Here is a 21,731-nt window from a genome sequence, read left to right on the forward strand (position 1 = left end):
AGGCCCGAACACACGTACGGGTTGACGCGCTGCAACGCGTACGTGTGTTCGGGCCTTTAAGCATTCAACAAAACTTCGTCCCCTTCTTGCCTCAAGCCATTCGAGAGAGACAGGCCCCCCTCAGTCCGTCTTTTTGCTGAAAACCGAACTGCCAGCCCTACCAACAAAAAAAAAGAAAAAGCCGACAAAACACAGCTGCTTGCGCCGGAAACAAGTTCTTTTCCGTCCCTTGGACACCACGCGGGGAACAGTAGACACACACACACACACACACACACACACACACACACACACACACACACACACACACACACACACACACACACACACACGCTCACAACGCGCGCACACACACACACGCTCACAACGCGCACACACACAGAGGCGAGCGCGCATACACACTTTACAGACAGTGAGACTGCAAGCGCCCATCAGTTCGTCACTGGTTGTCGTCTGCTAGGAAAGCGCATCGCCAGCCATGGCCGCCAGCCCGCGCGTGAACGTGAGGACAAGAAGCGACGATCGTGTGTTGTTCTGTGGTTTCCGTAGGATTGAAATTGCGGTAACGTGTGTTTCAAAAGGAGTTTTTGGTCGCTTGGTACGAAGTTGCACGCGAGTGATCAGTGTTTGGTCTGAAAGAAGAATTGATGTGCGCGATGGAATCTTCCGACATTATTGGGAAATACAGAGTGCAATCGAAAACCGTGGACTACGACGTACGAGTGGAGGTGAGCTTTTGATTTTTCAGTGCTCTACGTGTGCTGAGCCATACCGAACTGTTTTCGTTCCGAACAAAGAGGGCGCGGCAAATTTGTGTCTGATTCCGCATCGGCTATACCCCTGCTCGCCGCTCTGGCTGGCAAGAAATCACGCGTGAGAGCAGAAGACGCAGACAGGCACATTGCCCCTCTAGGTGGCCGTTGTCAGCCTGCTATCTTCCTATTTCTTTGTGACCTTGTAAGCTAGTGTATACATTTAAACTAAATAATAAAAGCCGAAGAAAAAAAACGCACGAGAGTGGGGACACTTATGGACGGAATTGGAGGCGTTGCTTACGCAGCCCCGCACCGCTGCGGTAGAGTTGTCTTTCATTTTCGTCCGACTTCTGAGGTAACCCGCAGAATTTTAAAGCTAGTTGCTTCCGAACGGTGTTCCTACAGCTGTTGTGCCAGCCATGCACGCAGAAGTACGAAAAAGTACCGGACTACTGCGACGTTTTTACGTCCTTTCGGCGAGGAGCCCTGCGTTTCTACCGTGACTGTGCGCCCAGGAGCAACAAACGACAATCCCAACTTTTCCGCCGCGGGCGTCTGGTGGCGCTGCCTGTTCGGTTCAAAGCTGCAGCGCACCAGGCCTATAGGCTCCGTGCAGACGTAACTCCGCCGCCAATGAAGGCGCCTCTAGCGGAAACAAGCGCAGCCTTGACAGGATACTCTCACCCGCTCGCCCTGCTCGCTCAACTGTTTTGCGATGACGGCGGGCGGCATTCTCGCGGGCTGTTCGTTTTGTGTCGGTTATGCCAAACTCTAAGAATAATTGCTGCGTTGTTGGGTGCAGTAACACTACAGCAATTCTCCAGGTACGCGATCTTACTGGTTTCCAATCAGAAACCATACGCAAGTTGCACGTTTGCCTAGCATGTCAATTACCCTGTGCGCCTTGGAGATACAAAAAAGAACAAAATTGCCACCTCTCATTTACGTTCGTCATACAGCAGCGTCGCGCAGTACCAGTTTTGTTGTATCTCAAGTGAGCGAAACAGCAGCGATTGGACAATGAGCGTGGCATGTAAATCATGCCGTAAATTATACGCATATTATGATTTTCAAGTTACCATCTGTCATTTATGTTTGCCATACAGTCACGTCACGCAATACCAATTTTGGTGTATATCAAGCAAGCTAAACGGCCGCGAGTACGCCATGAGCGTGGCATGTATATCATGTCATACATGACTTGCATGTCATGATTTTCATGTTACCACCTCTTATTTACGATCGCCATGCTGTGGTGTCACGCAATATCTATTTTGGTGTATATCACGCGAGCGAAACGGCAGCGATCGGACAATGACCGTGGCCTGTAAATCATGCCGTAAATTATATGCATATCATGATTTTCTAGTTACCACCACTGATTTACGTTCATCACGCCTGATTTACGTTCATCACACAGTATCATCACGCAATACCAATTTTAGTGTATATCAAGCGAGCCCAATGGCCCCGAGGGCACCATGAGCGTGGGACGTCAATCATGTCGTACATGACTTCCATGTCATGATTTTCCCGTTACCACCACTGATTTACGTTGATCACACAGTATCGTCGCGCAATACCAATTTTGGTGTATATCAAGCGAGCGAAACGGCAGCAATCGGACAATGAGCGTGGTATGTAAATCATGTCGTACATGACTTGCATGTCATGATTTTCACGTTACCACCTCTGATTTACGTTCATCATACACTCTCGTCGCGCAGTACCAATTTTTGATATATATCAAGCGAGCCAAATGACCGCGAGGGCACCATGAGCATGGCATGTAAATCACGTCGTACATGGCTTGCATGCAATGATTTTCCCGTTATCACCACTGATTTACGTTCATCACAGAGTACCGTCGCGCAATACCAATTTTCGTGCATATCAAGCGAGCCAAATGGCCGCGAGGGCACCATGAGCGTGGCATGTAAATCATGTTGTACATGACTTGCATGTAATGATTTTCACGTTACCAACTCTGATTTACGTTCGTCATACAGCCTCGTCGCGCAATACCGATTTTGTTGAATAACAAGCGAGCGAACTGGCCGCGAGTGCACCATGAGCGTGGCATGTAAATCATGTCGTACATGACTTGCACGTCATGATTTTCCCGTTACCACCACTGATTTACGTTCATCGCACAGTATCGTCGCACAATACCAATTTTGGTGCATATCAAGCGCGCCAAATGGCCGCGAGGGCACCATGTGCGTGGCATGTAAATCATTTCGCACATGACATGCATATCATGATTTTCATGTTACCATGTGTCAGTTATGTTCGTCACACAGAAATGTCTCGTCTTACCAGTTTTGGTATGTATCCATTCACTTAAACGGCCGCGAGCGGCCCGGGACCATGTAATGTAAGTCATGCTGTACATGACACGCGTGTCATGATTTGCACTTTAAGACCTGTCATTATGTTTGTCATACACTCTTGTCACGCCATACCAATTTTGGTATAGATCAAATTAACGAGACGGCCGCAAGAGCCCCAAGACCGTGGCATGTAAATCATGCTGTTCATGACATGCATGTCGTGATTTTCATGTTATGACCTGTCATTTATGTTCGTAATACGGTCATGTTGTGTCGTACCAATATTGGTATGCATCCCATTAATGAAGCGGCCAGGAGAACTCAAAGTTGTAGGCGGATAGATAGATAGATAGATAGATAGATAGATAGATAGATAGATAGATAGATAGATAGATAGATAGATAGATAGATAGATAGATAGATAGATAGATACGCTCAAAGTCGCAGAAGTTCGCTAAGAAACGCTTCGCATTTAAAATGTACCGGCATAAATAAGTGTACTAAATGTATGTACATCGCAGAGCAGACTCATTGCCAAGACAAAGTGTCAAAAGGTATTATTTCACACCTTTTTCGCAGTAATTATGCAGAAACTCTCATTTGCCGAAGCATTTCTGTTTAATAACATGCGTGTGGACAGTTCGGCCACTTCCTGATGTGGCACTTCGACATACTGCTTGTATATACTCAGCAGCTTGCCTGAGAGCCTACATAAAAATGAGCAAATAATCCGTTTCAAAACAAACAAGCTCAGCCTTTGAGTAGAGGCAGGAAGAGCATGAGGTGGGACTGCGATGCCGCGTCGCTGGCCTCTAGTGCTTGCAAATATCCGCAAAACCGGTTATTCGGTTTAACCGGAGCAAAGCGAATCCGGTCTTGAAAGCCGGTTATCCGGTTATCCGGATTGAAAGAAACGGATATTTCGCTAATCCGGTTTCAAGAAACGCGAAGCCGAATATTCGAATATTCGGAAACAAAATATTTGGTGTCGCTAAAGGTCGAGTTCGTTGTTATCATGGCGTGCGATTTCCTTCGTATTGGCATATGTTTCCTTCAAAATACATAATGTACAAAGGTGCAAACGTGCTCATCGTTTCTTAGCCACTTGACGCAATCACTATGTGACTCATAATAGCTCACTGAAATGCTACTAAGCACATCATCACTATAGTGACTAAACCGTTTCTCATTACACCAAACCGTTTCTCATTCACGCATGCACATCGCTTACCTCCTGACATTAAGTTGAAACAAAATGTCTTCCTCAGAGTAATAAGTGGCGCCACTACCACTCAGTCAAATGGCGTGATCACTAGTGACTCATTCGACGTCATCACGCTCCTTAACTACGCATACATTTTCGAAATATCCGGACATGTATATCAAACGATGTGTCTTTCAAAGGTTAATAATCCAGTCACTAGCACAATGCAAAGTGACGCTATCACAAGTGACTCATGTGACGTCACCACTCTTCAGAACCATGAATGCACTATCGCAACCTGACGACATGCATATCAAATGAAATGTATTTGAAGCGGTAATAACCTGATCGATATTACTATGGTAAGTGACGCTATCACTAGTGACTCACATGACGTCATCACTCTTCACAACCATGAGTGCACTATCGCAGCCTGCTGACATGCATATCAAACGAAATGTCTTTCAAGGGGTAATAAGCTGATCACTAGCAATAGGTCAAGTGACCTTCTCACTAGTGACTCACGTGACGTCACCACCATTGACAACAATGAATCCACTATCGCAACCTGCCGACATGCACATCAAACGAAATGTCTTTCGAAGGGTAATAACCTGATCGCTATTACGATGTCAAGTGACGCTATCACTAGTGACTCACATGAAGTCATCACTTTTCACAATCGTGAATGCACTTTCGCAACCTGCCGACATGCATATCAAACGAAATGTCTTTCGAAGGGTAATAGCCTGATCGCAATTACGATGTCAAGTGACGCTATCACTAGTGACTCGCATGAAGTAATCACTTTTTCGCAATCGTCAATGCACTTCGCAACCTGCCGACATGCATATCAAACGAAATCTTTTTGAAGGGGTAATAACATGATCGCTATTACGATGACAATTGACGCTATCACTAGTCACTCACATGAAGTCATCACTTTTCACAATCGGGATTGCACTTCGCAACGTGCCGACATGCATATCAAACGAAATGTCTTTCGAATGGTAATAACCAGATCGCTATTACGATGTCAAATGACGCTATCACTAGTGACCCACATGAAGTCACACTTTTTCGCAATCGTGAATGCCCTTCGCAACCTGCCAACATGCATATCAAACGAAATGCTTTTCAAGGGATAATAACTTGGTCGCCATTACGATGTGAAGTGACGCTATCACTAGTGACTCACATGAAGTCATCGCTTTTCACAATCGTGAATGCACTTTCCCAACCTGCCGACATGCATATCAAACGAAATGTTTTTCAAGGGGTAATAACATGATCGCTATTACGATGACAATTGACGCTATCACTAGTGACTCACGTGAAGTCATCACTTTTCACAATCGGGATTGCACTTCGCAACCTGCCGACATGCATATCAAACGAAATGTCTTTCGAAGGGTAATAACCAGATTGCTATTACGATGTCAAGCGACCCAATCACTAGTGACTCACGTGAAGTCATCACTTTTCACAATCGTGAATGCACTTTCGCAACCTGCCGACATGCATATCAAACGAAATGTCTTTCGAAGGGTAATAGCCTAATCGCAATTACGATGTCAAGTGACGCTATCACTAGTGACTCACATGAAGTAATCACTTTTTCGCAATCGTGAATGCACTTCGCAACCTGCCTACATGCATATCAAACGAAATGTTTTTCAAGGGGTAATAACATGATCGCTATTTCGATGACAATTGACGCTATCACTAGTGACTCACATGAAGTCATCACTTTTCACAATCAGGATTGCACTTCGCAACCTGCCGACATGCATATCAAACGAAATGTTTTTGAAGGGATAATAACTTGGTCGCCATTACGATGTCCAGTGACGCTATCACTAGTGACTCACATGAAGTCATCGCTTTTCACAATCGTGAATGCACTTTTGCAACCTGCCGACATGCATATCAAACGAAATGTATTTCGAAGGGTAATAGCCTGATCGCAATTACGATGTCAAGTGACCCTATCACTAGTGACTCACGTGAAGTCATCACTTTTCACAATCGTGAATGCACTTTCGCAACCTGCTGAAATGCATATCAAACGAAATGTATTGCGAAGGGTAATTACCTGATCGCTATTACGATGTCCAGTGACGCTATCACTAGTGACTCACATGAAGTCATCAATTTTCACAATCGTGAATGCACTTTCGCAACCTGTCGACATGCATATCAAACGAAATGTTTTTCAAGGGGTAATAACCTGATCGCTATTACGATGTCAAGTGACGCTATCACTAGTGACTCACATGAAGTCATCAATTTTCACAATCGTGATTGCACTTCGCAACCTGCCGACATGCACATCAAACGAAATGTCTTTCGAAGGGTAATAACCAGATCGCTATTACGATGTCAAGTGACCCTATCACTAGTGACTCACGTAAAGTCATCACTTTTCACAATCGTGAATGCACTTTCGCAACCTGCTGACATGCATATCAAACGAAATGTCTTTCGAAGGGTAATAACCTGGTCGCTATTACGATGTCAAGTGACGCTATCACTAGTGACTCACATGAAGTCATCACTTTTCACAATCGTGAATGCACTTTCGCAACCTGCTGACATGCATATCAAACGAAATGTCTTTCGAAGGGTAATAACCTGGTCGCTATTACGATGTCAAGTGACGCTATCACTAGTGACTCATAAGAAATCATCACTTTTCACAATCGTGAATGCACTTTCGCAACCTGCAGACATGCATATCAAACGAAATGTATTTCGAAGGGCAATAATCTGATCGATTTTACGATGTCAAGTGACGCTGTCGCTGGTGACTCGCGTGGCGTCACCACTCTTCGCAACCATGAATGCACTGTCAAGTGACGTTAGCACTAGTGACTGCCGTGACATCCCCACGACTCTCAAGTGCGCCTGCAATATTTCAACCTGCTGACATGCATATCCAACGGAATGTCTTTCAAGCAAGGGGTAACTGGATGGTTTTGTAGCGTTAGCTACACTTGCCTAGCCGGAGCCGATTTCGCGTGGATCCTCATGAGCCGTGCAGCGCATGCGCGAGGATCAGTGATGTCACACAGCGGGCTCACCGCAGCCGGCATCTCACGCGCTCTCCGCCACCGCCGCTGCTGGTCTGCGCGTTCGGGAGGAGTGGCGTCGTAGCCGCGGCAGACACACTGGCGCCGGCGCGCGTGCAGACTACGCCACCGCCACGCGCGACTCGCCATTGCTGGTCTGGACATTCGAGAGGAGTGACGTCGTAGCCGTGGCATACACACTGGCTGCGGCGCGCGCGCAGCTATTCGCCTTCGCTGAGCAGTCGCTGTGTGACACCGCGCTGGAGCCGCTTGATAGCGCCTCTGACTGGCGTTTGCAGGTGGGTAACGCCATGGAGAAGGAGAGCGCGAATGCTGCTCAACGGCGCAGAAGAGCCGAGAAGCTTATCTAGTCGGATGCCGAAGCAGTTGCCTGGCAATTAGCGGTTCAGCGTACGAAGAATGAACAGAACAAGGCTAATAATCCTAAACAGTTTGGAAAGCTAAGAATAATCAGCTGAACCTTTGCTAACGCTACGTACATCCTGGCATAGCCGAGCTAAGCCACTACAATTTTTTAAAATTTTTTGGGAGACCAATGATTCACAGTGTGTTAGTCTCGCACAAGCATGCACCCTAGTATTATCCCATCAACAGAAATTGTTTTCAAGCATCACAAATTGCAAAATATTTGTGACGTCTTGAGCATTCCATGATGACGTAACACCGTGACGTCGCCACATGACGTCGTCAACTGACAGCATCTTTCTCTGCCGACGCAATACACACTGCCGAATACAATGTTTTGTAACTAGTAAACTTTAACGTGTTTGCAGAAAACGTTGCGGACTAAAAAGTCATCAAAGATTTACAAAACTGCGAAAAAATATTTGATTGCAAGCATGCAATTACACCAAAATTTGGTATCGTTCTTATGTGCCAAATATCATGTGCAGTGCGTGCGCGTCTTAACCTTCTCAGGTCTGATGACCGTCGACGCCATTCCGGCTCTTCAATCAATTTTCATAAACTATAGTGGGATGTTCAGAGCATGAAAAATTCACTTTGTGTTTTGATATAGCAGACGCTAAAGTAGAACCCTCATGTATGCAGGTTCAGAGTGTAGCACTCTTCCTTCTCATAAAATAATAAATTACACGCAAGTGACTTTGTAAATTCACCTGTGCGTAAATTCACCAATGCATAAATTCAGAATATGTCGTCATAGGCTAGCATGTTTATGTGTGTTGCCGGTTTTTGTGACAACTGGACCAGGGGCGTAGCCAGGTGGTTGGGGGTTTCAAACCGCGCCGAAAATGTTCAGTTTTGCTTGCGTATATTAAACGCACACATACAAACGCACGCATGAACATGCGCAAAGTATGGTTGAACAACAACCGCCCCCCCACCTCCCCAAAAAATATTTCTGACTACGCCCCTGAACTGGACGTATGCAAAAGACACTGAACGGGCGCTTTTCGTCGGCTGTAACGATTCAATGTTGGAGACCGAATTTATGCCAATTTTTGCTAAACTTGACAAAAATAACACGGTTATACAATATTCAGTCATATCCGCATGCAACATACACTATATCACCGACAGTTATTTACATATTCAATTCCGAGCTTATTGTCAAAAGCACTGAAACAAGGTACCCAAGTATTAGAACTGAAAACGAAAGTCCTATGCCTGCCTTGTCGCTTCAGTGTTAATGATACGGAGTAAAATATACAGGACTACCGACTGAGATATTGATGGCAGTGTTCTCTTCCTGATACGGCGCAAACAGATTTGGCACTTGTACTGACTGCGACGCTGCGCAATGTAATATGCGCCAGCCGCATATTAAATTGACACGTGCCTTTCAGTGATGAGATTTGATCTGTGTTTGAGACAAGCAATGTAATTAACCTCGCAATTTTTATAACACAGCCAAAAACCAACAGCTTGCTTTTCAGTGAGAGAGTTAGACGAAGCTGCGCTATTTTCTTGTCTGTCTGCCATCTGCCCCTAACAGCAATGAAGGCAGACGACAGAAAATCTTCTGCATTTGTACTTATGAACAGACGGGACAGACGAAAGAAAAGGGGCAGACGACAGAACAGCTTCCAGTTGGAATCGGAGAGTGACACGAAGCTGCGTTGAGGTCCTGTCTGTCTGCCGTCTGCCTACATCGGACGTAGAAGGGACGCTTATCAAGCTGGCTTCTTGTTAGCGATTACTTTAGCGAGTGGTGCATTATATATGGTTCAAAATGTTTTAGCAGCCTCGAAGGAAGGAAGAAGTGAAGGAGTAATAGCGCTGGCGAAAAAGCACAGTGTCGTGCGGCACCGTGTGGTCACCAGCGATGGGCAGATTGCGGAGCTGGGTATGGCAACATGCCGAAAGATCTTTGGACGGTAGCACGGCCAAATGTGCCGTTTGCAATGAGGAGTTTCACATCAATATGTCAACATCGTCTCTCGCTGTGCACCTTCTCAATGAACATGGACTTCAAAAGAAGCCATCCAAGCGCTGCTCGTATGTAGAAAATTGTACTTCGGAAGCTGTTGAAGTGCGGTTTCAGGACATCTGTTATTGTTATTGGAGCACGCCTTGTAAGACCTTGAACGTTTCTTCAGTAATTCATATATTTCAATGAATTGCCACCATCACTTTAAAGAATTTTATCGTACTTCTGAAGACTCCGTTCGCAGATGGGAGGCATGTTTTAAATACCTGTATAGCACATGAAGCTCACACCGTTATCAAACGGTTATTTTTGATCGCGATCGGGTCTGATTAAAATATAATTTCTTGATCATGTTTGGCTTCATTACGCAACTTACTTAAAATGGAAAACTGAGCTAGTTGGTATCGATTTATGCTAAGGACTGTGCAGCTCTCACAAAAAGGACAAAGGACGGAAGAAGTGCACACGCGGTGCTTGGAGCTAAAAAGTGTTGAAAAATCTGATCAAGATGGGGCATAATCGCGACCAGCAGAGCACCATGTGACGCCGGCATTACCGAACAGAGCCGCTTGCGCGCCTGACTCTCTAGAACATAACAAAATAGCTGTTATTCGACGCGAACGTCTCCCTGACCCCTTTGACAATACAAAGTTACTGTACGCAAGCCTTATATCAAACCGGGTCTCTTTTTTTTAACACGAAAGTGTTTTATGCCGGGGTCCACCAAGACTTTCATGCCGTATTTCCATTACGGAAGTACGTCAGCAAAATGAACGCCGTCAGATGGCAAAGAAAAAAAACTATATAAGAAAAATTTTCATTTACGGGAGTCTAACCCATGACCTCTCGGTCCGCGGACGATGGCTGGCGGGCGCTTAGCCCACTAAGCTACAGCCAAACTTTTTTTCTTTTTTTTATTTTCATGGTATTTATTCAACATACACATGGCACTTGAAAGTAATACAGACAAAGAACTAATATGTTGAATATGCTCCTATCGCGACAGAATGACTAACAGACGGCACTATAGAATTCGCAATCATCTCTATAGCGAATACTTCAAGTAACGCGACAGTAACGGCCTTTTCCAATTATATGCTAGAACAGCGGTAAGGATAAGCATCTCACCAATGCCGGATACCACTCTGGCTGACTTTCGATTTGCTCGTATACATCTCTCAGCTGAGTAACCATCCTAATGAAGTGGGCTGTTGAGGAAATTATCGGCTCTGCGTTACTCTGCAACATGCGCGTCTTCCACAGGCTATGCATTCCAATGAGAAGAAGCATGTCGAATGGTACGTCATTACAACTCGCTAGCAAGAGATATCGCACGGATTGTGAATTTAGCACGAAGTCTTTTTGAAGAGTTCATTGGAGCACGTCCCAAAATAAGACTGCATCTCTGCAGCTTATAAAACAATGTTCAATTGTTTCTGGCACACCACACAGAGAACAATCAATGGACGACACAAAAATGTCTCTTGAACGAAGCCAAGTTCTCACAGGCAAGGTCTCTGAATGTAATTTCAAAAAAAAAAAACGTTTTTGTCGATGGTGTCAGTGGCATTTTACGTACTCGATCTAAGACATCATGTCCTGGCAGTCCCAAGTATTTTGCACGATAAAGTGGTGGCGGAAACGGCATCGTTATTAAATCTCTGTAAAGATGTTTGCGTGATACACTGTACAAATATTCATTTGGAAACATTTGAAAACTGTTAAAAAACGAACAGAGAAATAAACTTCTCGCGTAAATCCCCACAGACATGGTCATGGAGAAGAATCGGACGAAACTACTAGATCAGGTAGCACATTTACTAGGTTTACCTGCAAGAATGCTCCAATAATCGGATGAGAAACGTCGCGGAAAAAAGGAGTAGCGAGGTACAATGTGCCACACGTACAGGTGTACTAGACCAAGCCCACCTGCACTAACTGGTCTGAATAGATTGTCTAATCTCATGGATTCATATGTTGATGACCATATAAATGTTGCAAACTTACGGTGAGAGCTCTGAATATGCGATCTAGCACAATGCAGCACTTGTACTACATAGAAAAGGTTTGCAGCCAAAAACTTGTTGCACGTTTCCGCTTCGCCGAAAATTGAAAGGTTATGTGGTATAAAATATTTAGCATAACGCTCAAGGCCTGCCACCCTATCTCTCCAGTATTCTTTCTCGTGGGTGGTCATGTGTTACTGAACCGGTATCGTTTTCAGGCCATTGCATCGTCATTGCTCAACTAGGTAAAAATTCCAATGTAAAGTTCCGCCCTCGTTGGGCTCTTTGGAAATTTAATTGCACCCTTTTAAGTGACAAATAATTTACTACTGTGACCACTTGCTTGCTATGACCACTTGCTTTAACGCTGATCTACCTTTATTTGCTGCTTGGGAGTTGTTCAAGCAAGAGGTGCGTGCTCTCGCTATAGAACAAAGTTCTGTAAAATTGTTATATAAGAAAAACGAAGAAAAGATGCTAGAGAATAGCCTCAGAAGCCTTTATGGGATAGAGTGTGAAGCACCTGGTTCGTGTGTTGAAGAAATTGCTAGTATCAAATGTGAAATTCAACAGTTCAATGCAGAACGCTACAGAGGTGCGCGATTTCGCTCGTGCAATAATTGAGCTCTAAATTCCGAGAAACCAACCCGTCAGGCTCTGCTGGACAAACATCGTCACGCAATGTCAAGAACGATATGGGAAGTGTACTATAATGGTACTTTGGTGACCAATCCAGATGATATCATAGCGGAATTTGAGAATAGCTATCGAACATTGTTTAGTACTAGTACTTCTGCTCAGAATGTTCAACTTCTCGATCAACTCGTGTCCCTCATTAAGTCATTAACAGATGAAGATTGTTCACTTGTAAGCGGTCCTGTTGCTCAGAAAGAGCTAGAAATTGCCATCGATCAACTACCTTTATCGAAAACACCAGGTCCTTATGGAATATCAGGTCAATTTTATAAGGCATTTAAGGCACGTCTATGTCCCATTCTAATAAAAATTTTCTCAAAGGCGTTAGAGATCGAGGCTCTTCCGCAGTCTTTCACCAAAAGTCACACAGTTTTGATTCCATAGAGTTCTGATAAAGAAAAATTACGCCATGCTGATGGCTACAGGCCCATAACGTTATGTAACGTAGACAATAAGATTTTTGCCAAGATTTTAGCTAATAGGCTGCAGTTTGTTATGTCGATTGTTGTTGGACCCCATCAAACATGTAGACTGAAAGGCCGTTCTATACAGACTAAAATCCACATCGCTCGAACTATTCTAGATTTTTGCTCAAATTCTTTTGACCAACTTGCATTACTGCAAGTTGACCTCGCAAAAGCATTTGATCGTGTCTCTCACTCGTTTCTGTTTTCCCCTTTACAGCAAGTTAATGTCGGCTCAACATTGTTAAAAGGAGTGAAACTTTGTTATAATCATTGTTCTACCCGCCTAACAGTGAACAGTCATCTCTTGCAGCCTATATCTATCAGCTCTTCTGTTAAGCAGGGATGTCCTATGTCGCCGCCCCTTTTTTCTCTATACTTAGAACCGATATGCTTGCATATCATTCAGTCTCAAAATATTCATGGCTTCAGACTGCTAGAGAATGAAGTTAAAGTTTTAGCATAAGCGCATGACATTGCCTTTTTTTGTACTGACAAACCCGGCATTGAAAGGATTGTTGATGTAGTAGAGCAATTTGGTAGCGTCTCAGGCGCATAGGTGAACTATTCTAAGAGTTCAGGTTTGTGGTTTGGGTCATGGGGATCTACAGCTGATCAGTTTTCCGGTATTGAGTGGTCTGTGGTGCCACCAAAGTATCTTGGTGTTCCACTAAGTGCACACAAGTCAAGCGCACACTACTGGAGCTACCGCCAAACATATTACGGAGGCTAGATGAACGCGCCTTTTATCTTTCACACTTTCTACTCGCAGTGTTCTTGGATGGATGCTATGAGAGTCTTCTTTCTAAAGGGTCGGTGACACGTGTGCCACCAGGATCGGAAAAAAAACGCACCGTTGCTACGACCTTCCAATTCAGTTTAATTTCGTCAGCGCTTTAACACACCGTCAGGTGGCGTCTTTAGCCCAAGCCTCGCTCATAGCATCTATTCATATCGAAAAATAGCTTTCCGACGCTCGCTCGGCTGTCGCACCCCGTTCCCCGCTTGCCTGTGAGAAAGAAAAACTTGGTAATGGGTTAGTTGGTTGGACATGATCAACGTTTTTTGCGCAAACTTTACAAAAGCGAACTGAAGACGGCGATGAAGGACGTACATGTTCATCTACGCATTAAACATTTGTTAGCTTACGCTGATGTGTTTTGACCGTCCTTCATCGCCGTCTTCAGTTCGCTTTTGTAAAGTTTGCTCAAAAAACGTTGAGCCTGTGAGAAGTAACGGCCAGGCTTGAGAGAAGAAACGACGCGCGTAGCGTTTCTCTTCGCATTTCACGACGCTTTGAGGGAATGCATATCGAGTATCAATGTTTATTATGTGCTTGTTGATGCCATCTTTGCGCGGGATTCACCATATGCGGTGTCCACGTATATGTTAAGAACTTCAGCTACCGCAAGGATTAAATCATGATCATGGGCGTTTGTCGTCGGTACGGAGATGTGCCATTAGGCGTCAACGTGAGTGCGATGCGTCCACATCATGCGGTGCTACATCTGCCAACAACAGTAGACATTGTACAAGCTGTCATATACCAATGCACTATAAACAATAAACTACTTCTGTGACGAGACGTTTCACTTTCGTGTTATACCGATTCCTATGACGGAGGGATCAGCCATCTTTTTTTTAATATAAAGCATTCTTCGGTCTTAAACAAATTCATGCTTGAAAACTGCTAAGAACTACACGTAGGCTTGCTATATTAAAAAAAATATCGCACTTGTTTGCTAAGGAACTGCGCGATTGACGGAACACAAGAAGTAGTACGTTCTAATGTCATACCAACTAGCCCCCCAACGCACTTCACTTGTTTGCTATTGCACTTAAGCTTAGGACACAACAATGAAGCGATAAAAATATTAATTTCGCGGGAAGCGTTCTGCCTGCTTTTCTTTATTACCTATAAAACGTAGGTATTCGATGATGTCAGATAAATACTGCAATTTTTTGGTTAGACTTAGTAAATTTTAATTCAAAGTAAACAATTCAATAAATGTTGCGGTTCTTTCTGGCATCACCGCCATAATTAATAATGTTGCAAGGAACTCACCCGCTGATATTTCATTTTACAGATTGCCACCAACCTCGGATATAAGCGACACTGATGAATTTTCTGCTGATGACACCCTTGATGGTAACGAAACTCTCAGTCACGCAACTATACCTGGGACGTCAGCGGGACCTAAGCCACGAAAACGACAGAAGAGGCGCGCTGAAAGACAGGAGAGTATTGACCAGGCGCTAGCAAAAATGATCGCTATCAACCAGTTGCCTTTGGCATTCGCAACCAGTAAAGGATTTAGGCATTTCATGGACGTCGTGGAGCCAAGCTACAAGACACCTTCTAATGCTAAGCTGAAAAATCGAATTAAACTTCTGCATGATCACTTGAAACAGAAGGTAGCATCTCAGATTGACTCAGCTACAGCTGTTGCGCTCACCTCAGACTGCTGGACATCAAGGGCGCAAGATTCCTACATCACAGTGACTGCGCACACTTTGGACAGTGAGTGGAAGTCACAAGCGTTCACTTTAGCAACGGAGGCTATGCAAGAGCGGCACACGGGAGAAAATATCATGCAGCGAATGCAAGAAGTCATCGCGGTGTGGAAGCTGGATGGCAAGGTGACGGCTGTTGTCACTGATAACGCATCTAATGGCATTAAAGCAGTCAATGCACTGCGAGGCATTTTAGAGCCGAATGACGTGACCTGCTCTGCCCACAGTCTCCACCTGAGCATCAAGAAGGCACTGTCCGACAAGGAAATCGATGGGCTCTGCCAGAAAAGCGGAAAACTGGTCGCCCACTTCAGACATTCGACCATCGCCAGCGACCAGTTGACTAGGCGACAGGAGCTGCTCGGCTTACCAACAGAGCGCCTGACGCAAAGCTGCCCGACAAGATGGAGCTCTACTTACCAAATGCTCGCAAAGCTCATCAAGCATCGGCCTGCCATTCAAAGTGTTCTTGCTGACCGAGCAATTGTCACGGCAAATTCAGCGCAGAATCTTGAGATCAGTCAGCAAGAATGGAATGTCATCAGTGAACTTTGTGAGGTGCTTGAGCCTCTTCAGCTTGCAACTAACATTCTCTGCAGCGACACAGTGTCCCCTGTCTCCATGGTTCGGCCAGTGATGAAAGCTTTAATAAAAAAACTAGAGCCTCAGACCTCTGGCGACCATCTAGTCGAGAATTTCAAAGAAATAATTCGGCTGGAGATATCTCGCCGATTCTCCTTGGACTGGGACGCCCAACCGACATCGGTGTCTGCACGCCAGAGAGCATCTTTCCTCGATCCAAGGTACAAAAGCCTTCAGTATGAGGTACCAGGCGCCCGGGAGGCAATCCGTGCCAATTTTCGAGAATGCTTGACGACTTGGCAACTTCGGATGACCAAAGCGGGACAGACACTACCCAGACCGAAGCAACAGCACTGGACATATTGTTCGATGCACAGCCTCGCGTTAGTGGCCTGTCAGCTCAGTTTGAAGCGTATCTCTCAGAGCCTCAGATAGGACATAACTCGGACGCACTGAAATGGTGGAAGGACCATGAGTCCAAATTTCCACGGCTTGCGGAACTTGCAAAAAAGTACATGTGCATCCCAGCCTCATCCGCAAGTTCGGAGCGCGTATTTTCATCGGCTGGAAATATCATCACTGCCAAACGGAGCTCCCTTCTACCGGAAAATGTGAGCTCGCTGGTGTTCTTATACCAAAATAGGGCGTATTTAGATCTGTAAAAGCGAGCGAATCGGAACAAATAAATGTGCGTTTCTAAAGATGTCACAGAAATTGCGAGTACTTTTCATCATGCCAATATTTGTATGTTGCAGGAAAGAACATAACCAGGCGGATTGCATATCGTGGAACATTTTTGTGCACTTCGCCACTTTGCTCGAGCGAACGTAAACTTCGCGCTTCACATTTTACATCAAGAAGTCTGAAAAAAAATATTTTACGTACTTTTGGCGTTGCAAAAAGAAGTAATGCACCTTTCGTGATTCGACGGTCGCCGCATATTTCAGAAGAAAAAAAAACACTCATCGCTCGTTCGCTTTATCTCAAACCTTGTGCGTCGTTGAGTCAAAAGGGTGTTTTATCAGCGCCGCTTTACCACGCGGTTAATGCGGTAATACCGTAATATCTTGGTCGCCACGCTGCTTTTTTAACAGTGGAGCTGTTTAAGCCGGCCGTATTCTGCCTGTCCCGAACCGAAAACTATCATCATCATGAACGTGCTCTTTTCTTCATCTTCTGCTTCGCTCGCAGAACACGTGCGCCGATTTCTAGAGGTATTGCGGGATGCAATACCTCTGATGGGCGAGACAACGAGTACACAGAGAAAGAGAAAGAAAGAGAAATCAAGATAAAGACAGAGAGAAACTCTAGGGGGAAAATTTCTTCGCGAGGCGATTCGAACCCGCGTACTCACGATCCGAAGGCGAGCGTCTTACCATTCGGCTATCCAGGCGCGCTAGCAGAGCACAGCATAACCTTGTATTGTATAGTATAGTAAGAGGGTGGGAAAGTGAAGTGAAGGTGAGAAGAGAGGTGATGGTGAGGAGGAACGAACGGAGGAGGGAAGAGAGTAAAGCAGAGCATATGAAGAGAGAGAAATAGAGAGAACGAAAGGCAGAAGAAAAAAAAGAGAAAGAGAGAAAATCAAATAAAGAGAGAGCAAGAAATAGAAAGCGAGAGAAAGATGAAGCGAAAAATACAGAAAGAGAGAGAAAGGAAATAAGAAAATAAAGACAGGAAGACCGAGAAGGAGAAAGAAATGCATAGAAATAAACAGGCAAATTACGTACACAAAAAAAAGAAAGAGAAACAGAGGGAGAAAGAAAGAAAAACTTCTAAAACTTAGGAAAGCCACAGCCACGACTACCTAGGTGCCCACCAGCTCCACAGTCTCTTTAGCATTGCGCCTCCAGTGCAAGCTACGCTGTTTTTTTTTTCTGTTTGCAAAACCTCTATTAGCCACTCTGATAATCTCATCTTGCTGCCGTACGCATCATGTTGCCGTACGCACAACTGCAACGTTTAAACCAGCTACGTGCCGCCACGACGGTACGGAATTTCGTACTTACCGTACGGTAAACCAGCACTGCTAATACTCTAATTTCAGAAACAACATATCGGCTTAAAACGTAAAAACGTACTCATTAGGCATGTCCTCCATTCACTTGGTACAATTAAATTGAAATGCCGTTTAGGCTATAAGCGGACTATCAACCACGGTCGTCTATGAGGCTCACTTTCCTAAATTTACATATACTGTTAACGATAGGATAAATGCGTGTGGTAAAATCAGAAATTCCATTGGTGTTTTTTATGTACACGTCAATTATTGCTGAAGTTACAACAGTACCACCAAGATGACAAATCGGTAATGTGAAAACACATAACGTAATGTCTGCATGTCAGGCCCAGCGGCGGTTGGTTCTACACTGTGAGAAATGCCGACGTGGCATGACTAAACGGCTGCGGATATAGGATTGATATCGGCAGAATATGTCGGCGAGCTGCGAGAGTGCACGCGTAGTTGAGAGTTGCGGTGACGTCCCGTGAGTCATTAGTGACAACGCCACTTGACTTTATGCTAATGATCAGGTTATTACTCCTTCAAATAGACTTCATTTGATATGCGTGTCGGCGGGTTGCGAAAGATCATTCATGATTGTCAAGGTTGATGACCTGACGAGAGTCACTAGTGATAACGTAACTTGACACAGTAATAGCGACCAGGTTGTTACCCATTGAAAGACATTTCGTTTGATATACACGTCGGCAGGTTACGATATGCATTCATTGTTGTCAAGGGTGGTGACGTCCCGTGCGTCACTATCGATAATGTCACTTGACCTATAGCTACTGATCAGGTTGTTACCCCTTGAAAGATAGTTCGTTTCATATGTATGCCGGCAGGTTGCGACAGCGCATTCATGCTGTCAAGGGTGGTGGCGTCATGTGAGTCACTAGTGATGATGCCACAGTGATGACGCCACATCAGGTTATCACCCCTTGAAAGACATTTCGTTTGATAGGCACGTCAGCAGGTTGCGAAAGTGCATTCACGATTGTGAAAAGTGATGACTTCATGTGAGTCACTAGTGATAGCGTCACTGGACATCGTAATAGCGATCAGGTAATTACCCTTCGAAATACATTTCGTTTGATATGCATGTCAGCAGGTTGCGAAAGTGCATTCACGATTGTGAAAAGTGATGATTTCACGTGAGTCACTAGTGATAGGGTCACTTGACATCGTAATAGCGATCTGGTTATTACCCTTCGAAAGACATTTCGTTTGATATGCATGTCGGCACGTTGCGAAGTGCAATCACGATTGTGAAAAGTGATGACTTCATTTGAGTCACTAGTGATAGCGTCACTTGACATCGTAATTGCGATCAGGTTATTACACCTTGAAAAACATTTCGTTTGATATGCATGTCGGCAGGTTGCGAAGTGCATTCACGATTGCGAAAAAGTGATTACTTCATGCGAGTCACTAGTGATAGCGTCACTTGACATCGTAATTGCGATCAGGCTATTACCCTTCGAAAGACATTTCGTTTGATATGCATGTCGGCAGGTTGCGAAAGTGCATTCACGATTGTCAAAAGTGATGACTTCATGCGAGTCACTAGTGATAGCGTCACTTGACATCGTAATTGCGACCAAGTTATTACCCTTCGAAAGACATTTCGTTTGATATGCATGTCGGCAGGATGCGAAGTGCATTCACGATTGTGAAAAGTTATGACTTCATGTGAGTCACTAGTGATAGCGTCACTTGACATCGTAATGGCGACCAAGTTATTACCCCTTGAAAAACATTTCGTTTGATATGCATGTCGGCAGGTTGCGAAGTGCACTCACGATTGCGAAAAAGTGCTTACTTCATGTGAGTCACTAGTGATAGCGTCACTTGACATCGTAATTGCGATCAGGCTATTACCCTTCGAAAGACATTTCGTTTGATATGCATGTCGGCAGGTTGCGAAAGTGCATTCATGATTGTGAAAAGTGATGACTTCATGTGAGTCACTAGTGATAGCGTCACTTGACATCGTAATTGCGACCAAGTTATTACCCTTCGAAAGACATTTCGTTTGATATGCATGTCGGCAGGATGCGAAGTGCATTCACGATTGTGAAAAGTTATGACTTCATGTGAGTCACTAGTGATAGCATCACTTGACATCGTAATAGCGATCAGATTATTACCCTTCGAAAGACATTTCGTTTGATATGCATGTCGGCAGGTTGCGAAAGTGCATTCACGATTGCGAAAAAGTGATGACATCATGTGAGTCACTAGTGATAGCGTCGCTTGACATCGTAATAGCGATCAGGTTATTACCCTTCGAAAGACATTTCGTTTGATATGCATGTCGGCAGGTTGCAAAAGTGCATTCACGATTGTGAAAAGTGATGATCTCATGTGAGTCACTAGTGATAGCGTCGCTTGACATCGTAATAGCGGTCGGGTTATTACCCTTGGAAAGACATTTCGTTTGATATGCATGTTGCCAGGCTGCGATAGTGGATTCATTGTTGTCAATGGTGGTGACGTCACGTGAGTCACTAGTGAAAACGTCACTTGACCTATTGCTAGTGATCAGCTTATTACCCCTTGAAAGACATTTCGTTTGATATGCATGTCAGCAGGCTGCGATAGTGCACTCATGGTTGTGAAGAGTGGTGGCGTCATGTGAGTCACTAGTGATAGCGTCACTTACCATAGTAATATCGATCAGATTATTACCGCTTCAAAGACATTTCGTTTGATATGCATGTCGGCAGGTTGCGATAGTGCATTCATGGTTGTGAAGAGTTGTGACGTCACATGAACCACTAGTGATAGCGTCACTTTACATTGTGCTAGTGATTCGATTATTAACCTTTGAAAGACATATCGCTTGATGTACATGTCGACATATTTAGAAAGTGTATGCTAGTTAAGAAGCGTGGTGACGTCGAATGAATCACTAGTGATCACGCCATTTGACTGAGTGGTAGGGGCGCCACTTATTACTCCGAGGAAGGCATTTCGTTTCACATGACTGTCAGGAGGTAAGCGACGTGTATGAGAAGCGGGTTGATGTAATGTGAGTCACTAGGAATCATGTGTTAAAGTAGGACCTCAGCGACTTATAATATGAGTCACATAGTGATTACGTCAAGTGGCTGAGTACATGTACTTTGAAGGAAACATATGGTAATAGATAAGGAAATCGCACGTCATGATACAATCAACTCGAAGATTACCTGTGAGGGTTGCGACTCATTTGTGTCAGTCACTCTTGTCACTCAGCTCGAAATGTAGAAAACGAATCCTATACTACACGTATCTGATGACGTCAACAAATCACTGTCAGTCATGACGCTTGTGACTATTGCAAGGAATGTTCATTCTTCTATTAATTTATGGAAGGGTCAAATTGCCTGGGACTGGAAAAAAATTTGGAGGACGCTTGAGGTTCGCCTTCAAGAGTAGAACGCGATAGCGTGATCGGCCGCCGTAATCTGGGACAAAAAAGTGATATGGCTAACCAGAGCTGATATCATACTTGCACGAGTGGTTGCAGTGATGCCTACAAGTATGAGAATCAGAGAGGAACGAATATTTTCCCTAGCATTGCAGAATAAAAATCCGGTTATTCGGATATCCGAATATCACAATATTACTAACCGAATAACAAACCGAATATCCGGTCACTCCGGTTATGCGGATTTCGAAATCGAATAACCGATGAATCGAATAG

General features: G+C 44.5%; 1 protein-coding gene across 1 annotated transcript; it reads left to right on the forward strand.

Annotated features, from left to right (window-relative positions):
• Positions 1-15,035: 15,035 nt before the first annotated feature.
• LOC119378633 (E3 SUMO-protein ligase ZBED1-like) lies at positions 15,036-16,570 on the forward strand. Its single transcript, XM_037647701.2, has one exon. It carries the CDS (start codon positions 15,208-15,210, stop codon positions 16,471-16,473), a length of 1,266 nt encoding a protein of 421 aa, XP_037503629.1. The 5' UTR covers positions 15,036-15,207; the 3' UTR covers positions 16,474-16,570.
• Positions 16,571-21,731: the final 5,161 nt, after the last annotated feature.

The sequence above is a fragment of the Rhipicephalus sanguineus genome, unplaced genomic scaffold (genome assembly GCF_013339695.2).
Source record: "Rhipicephalus sanguineus isolate Rsan-2018 unplaced genomic scaffold, BIME_Rsan_1.4 Seq902, whole genome shotgun sequence".
NCBI classification, from domain to species: Eukaryota; Metazoa; Arthropoda; class Arachnida; order Ixodida; family Ixodidae; genus Rhipicephalus; species Rhipicephalus sanguineus.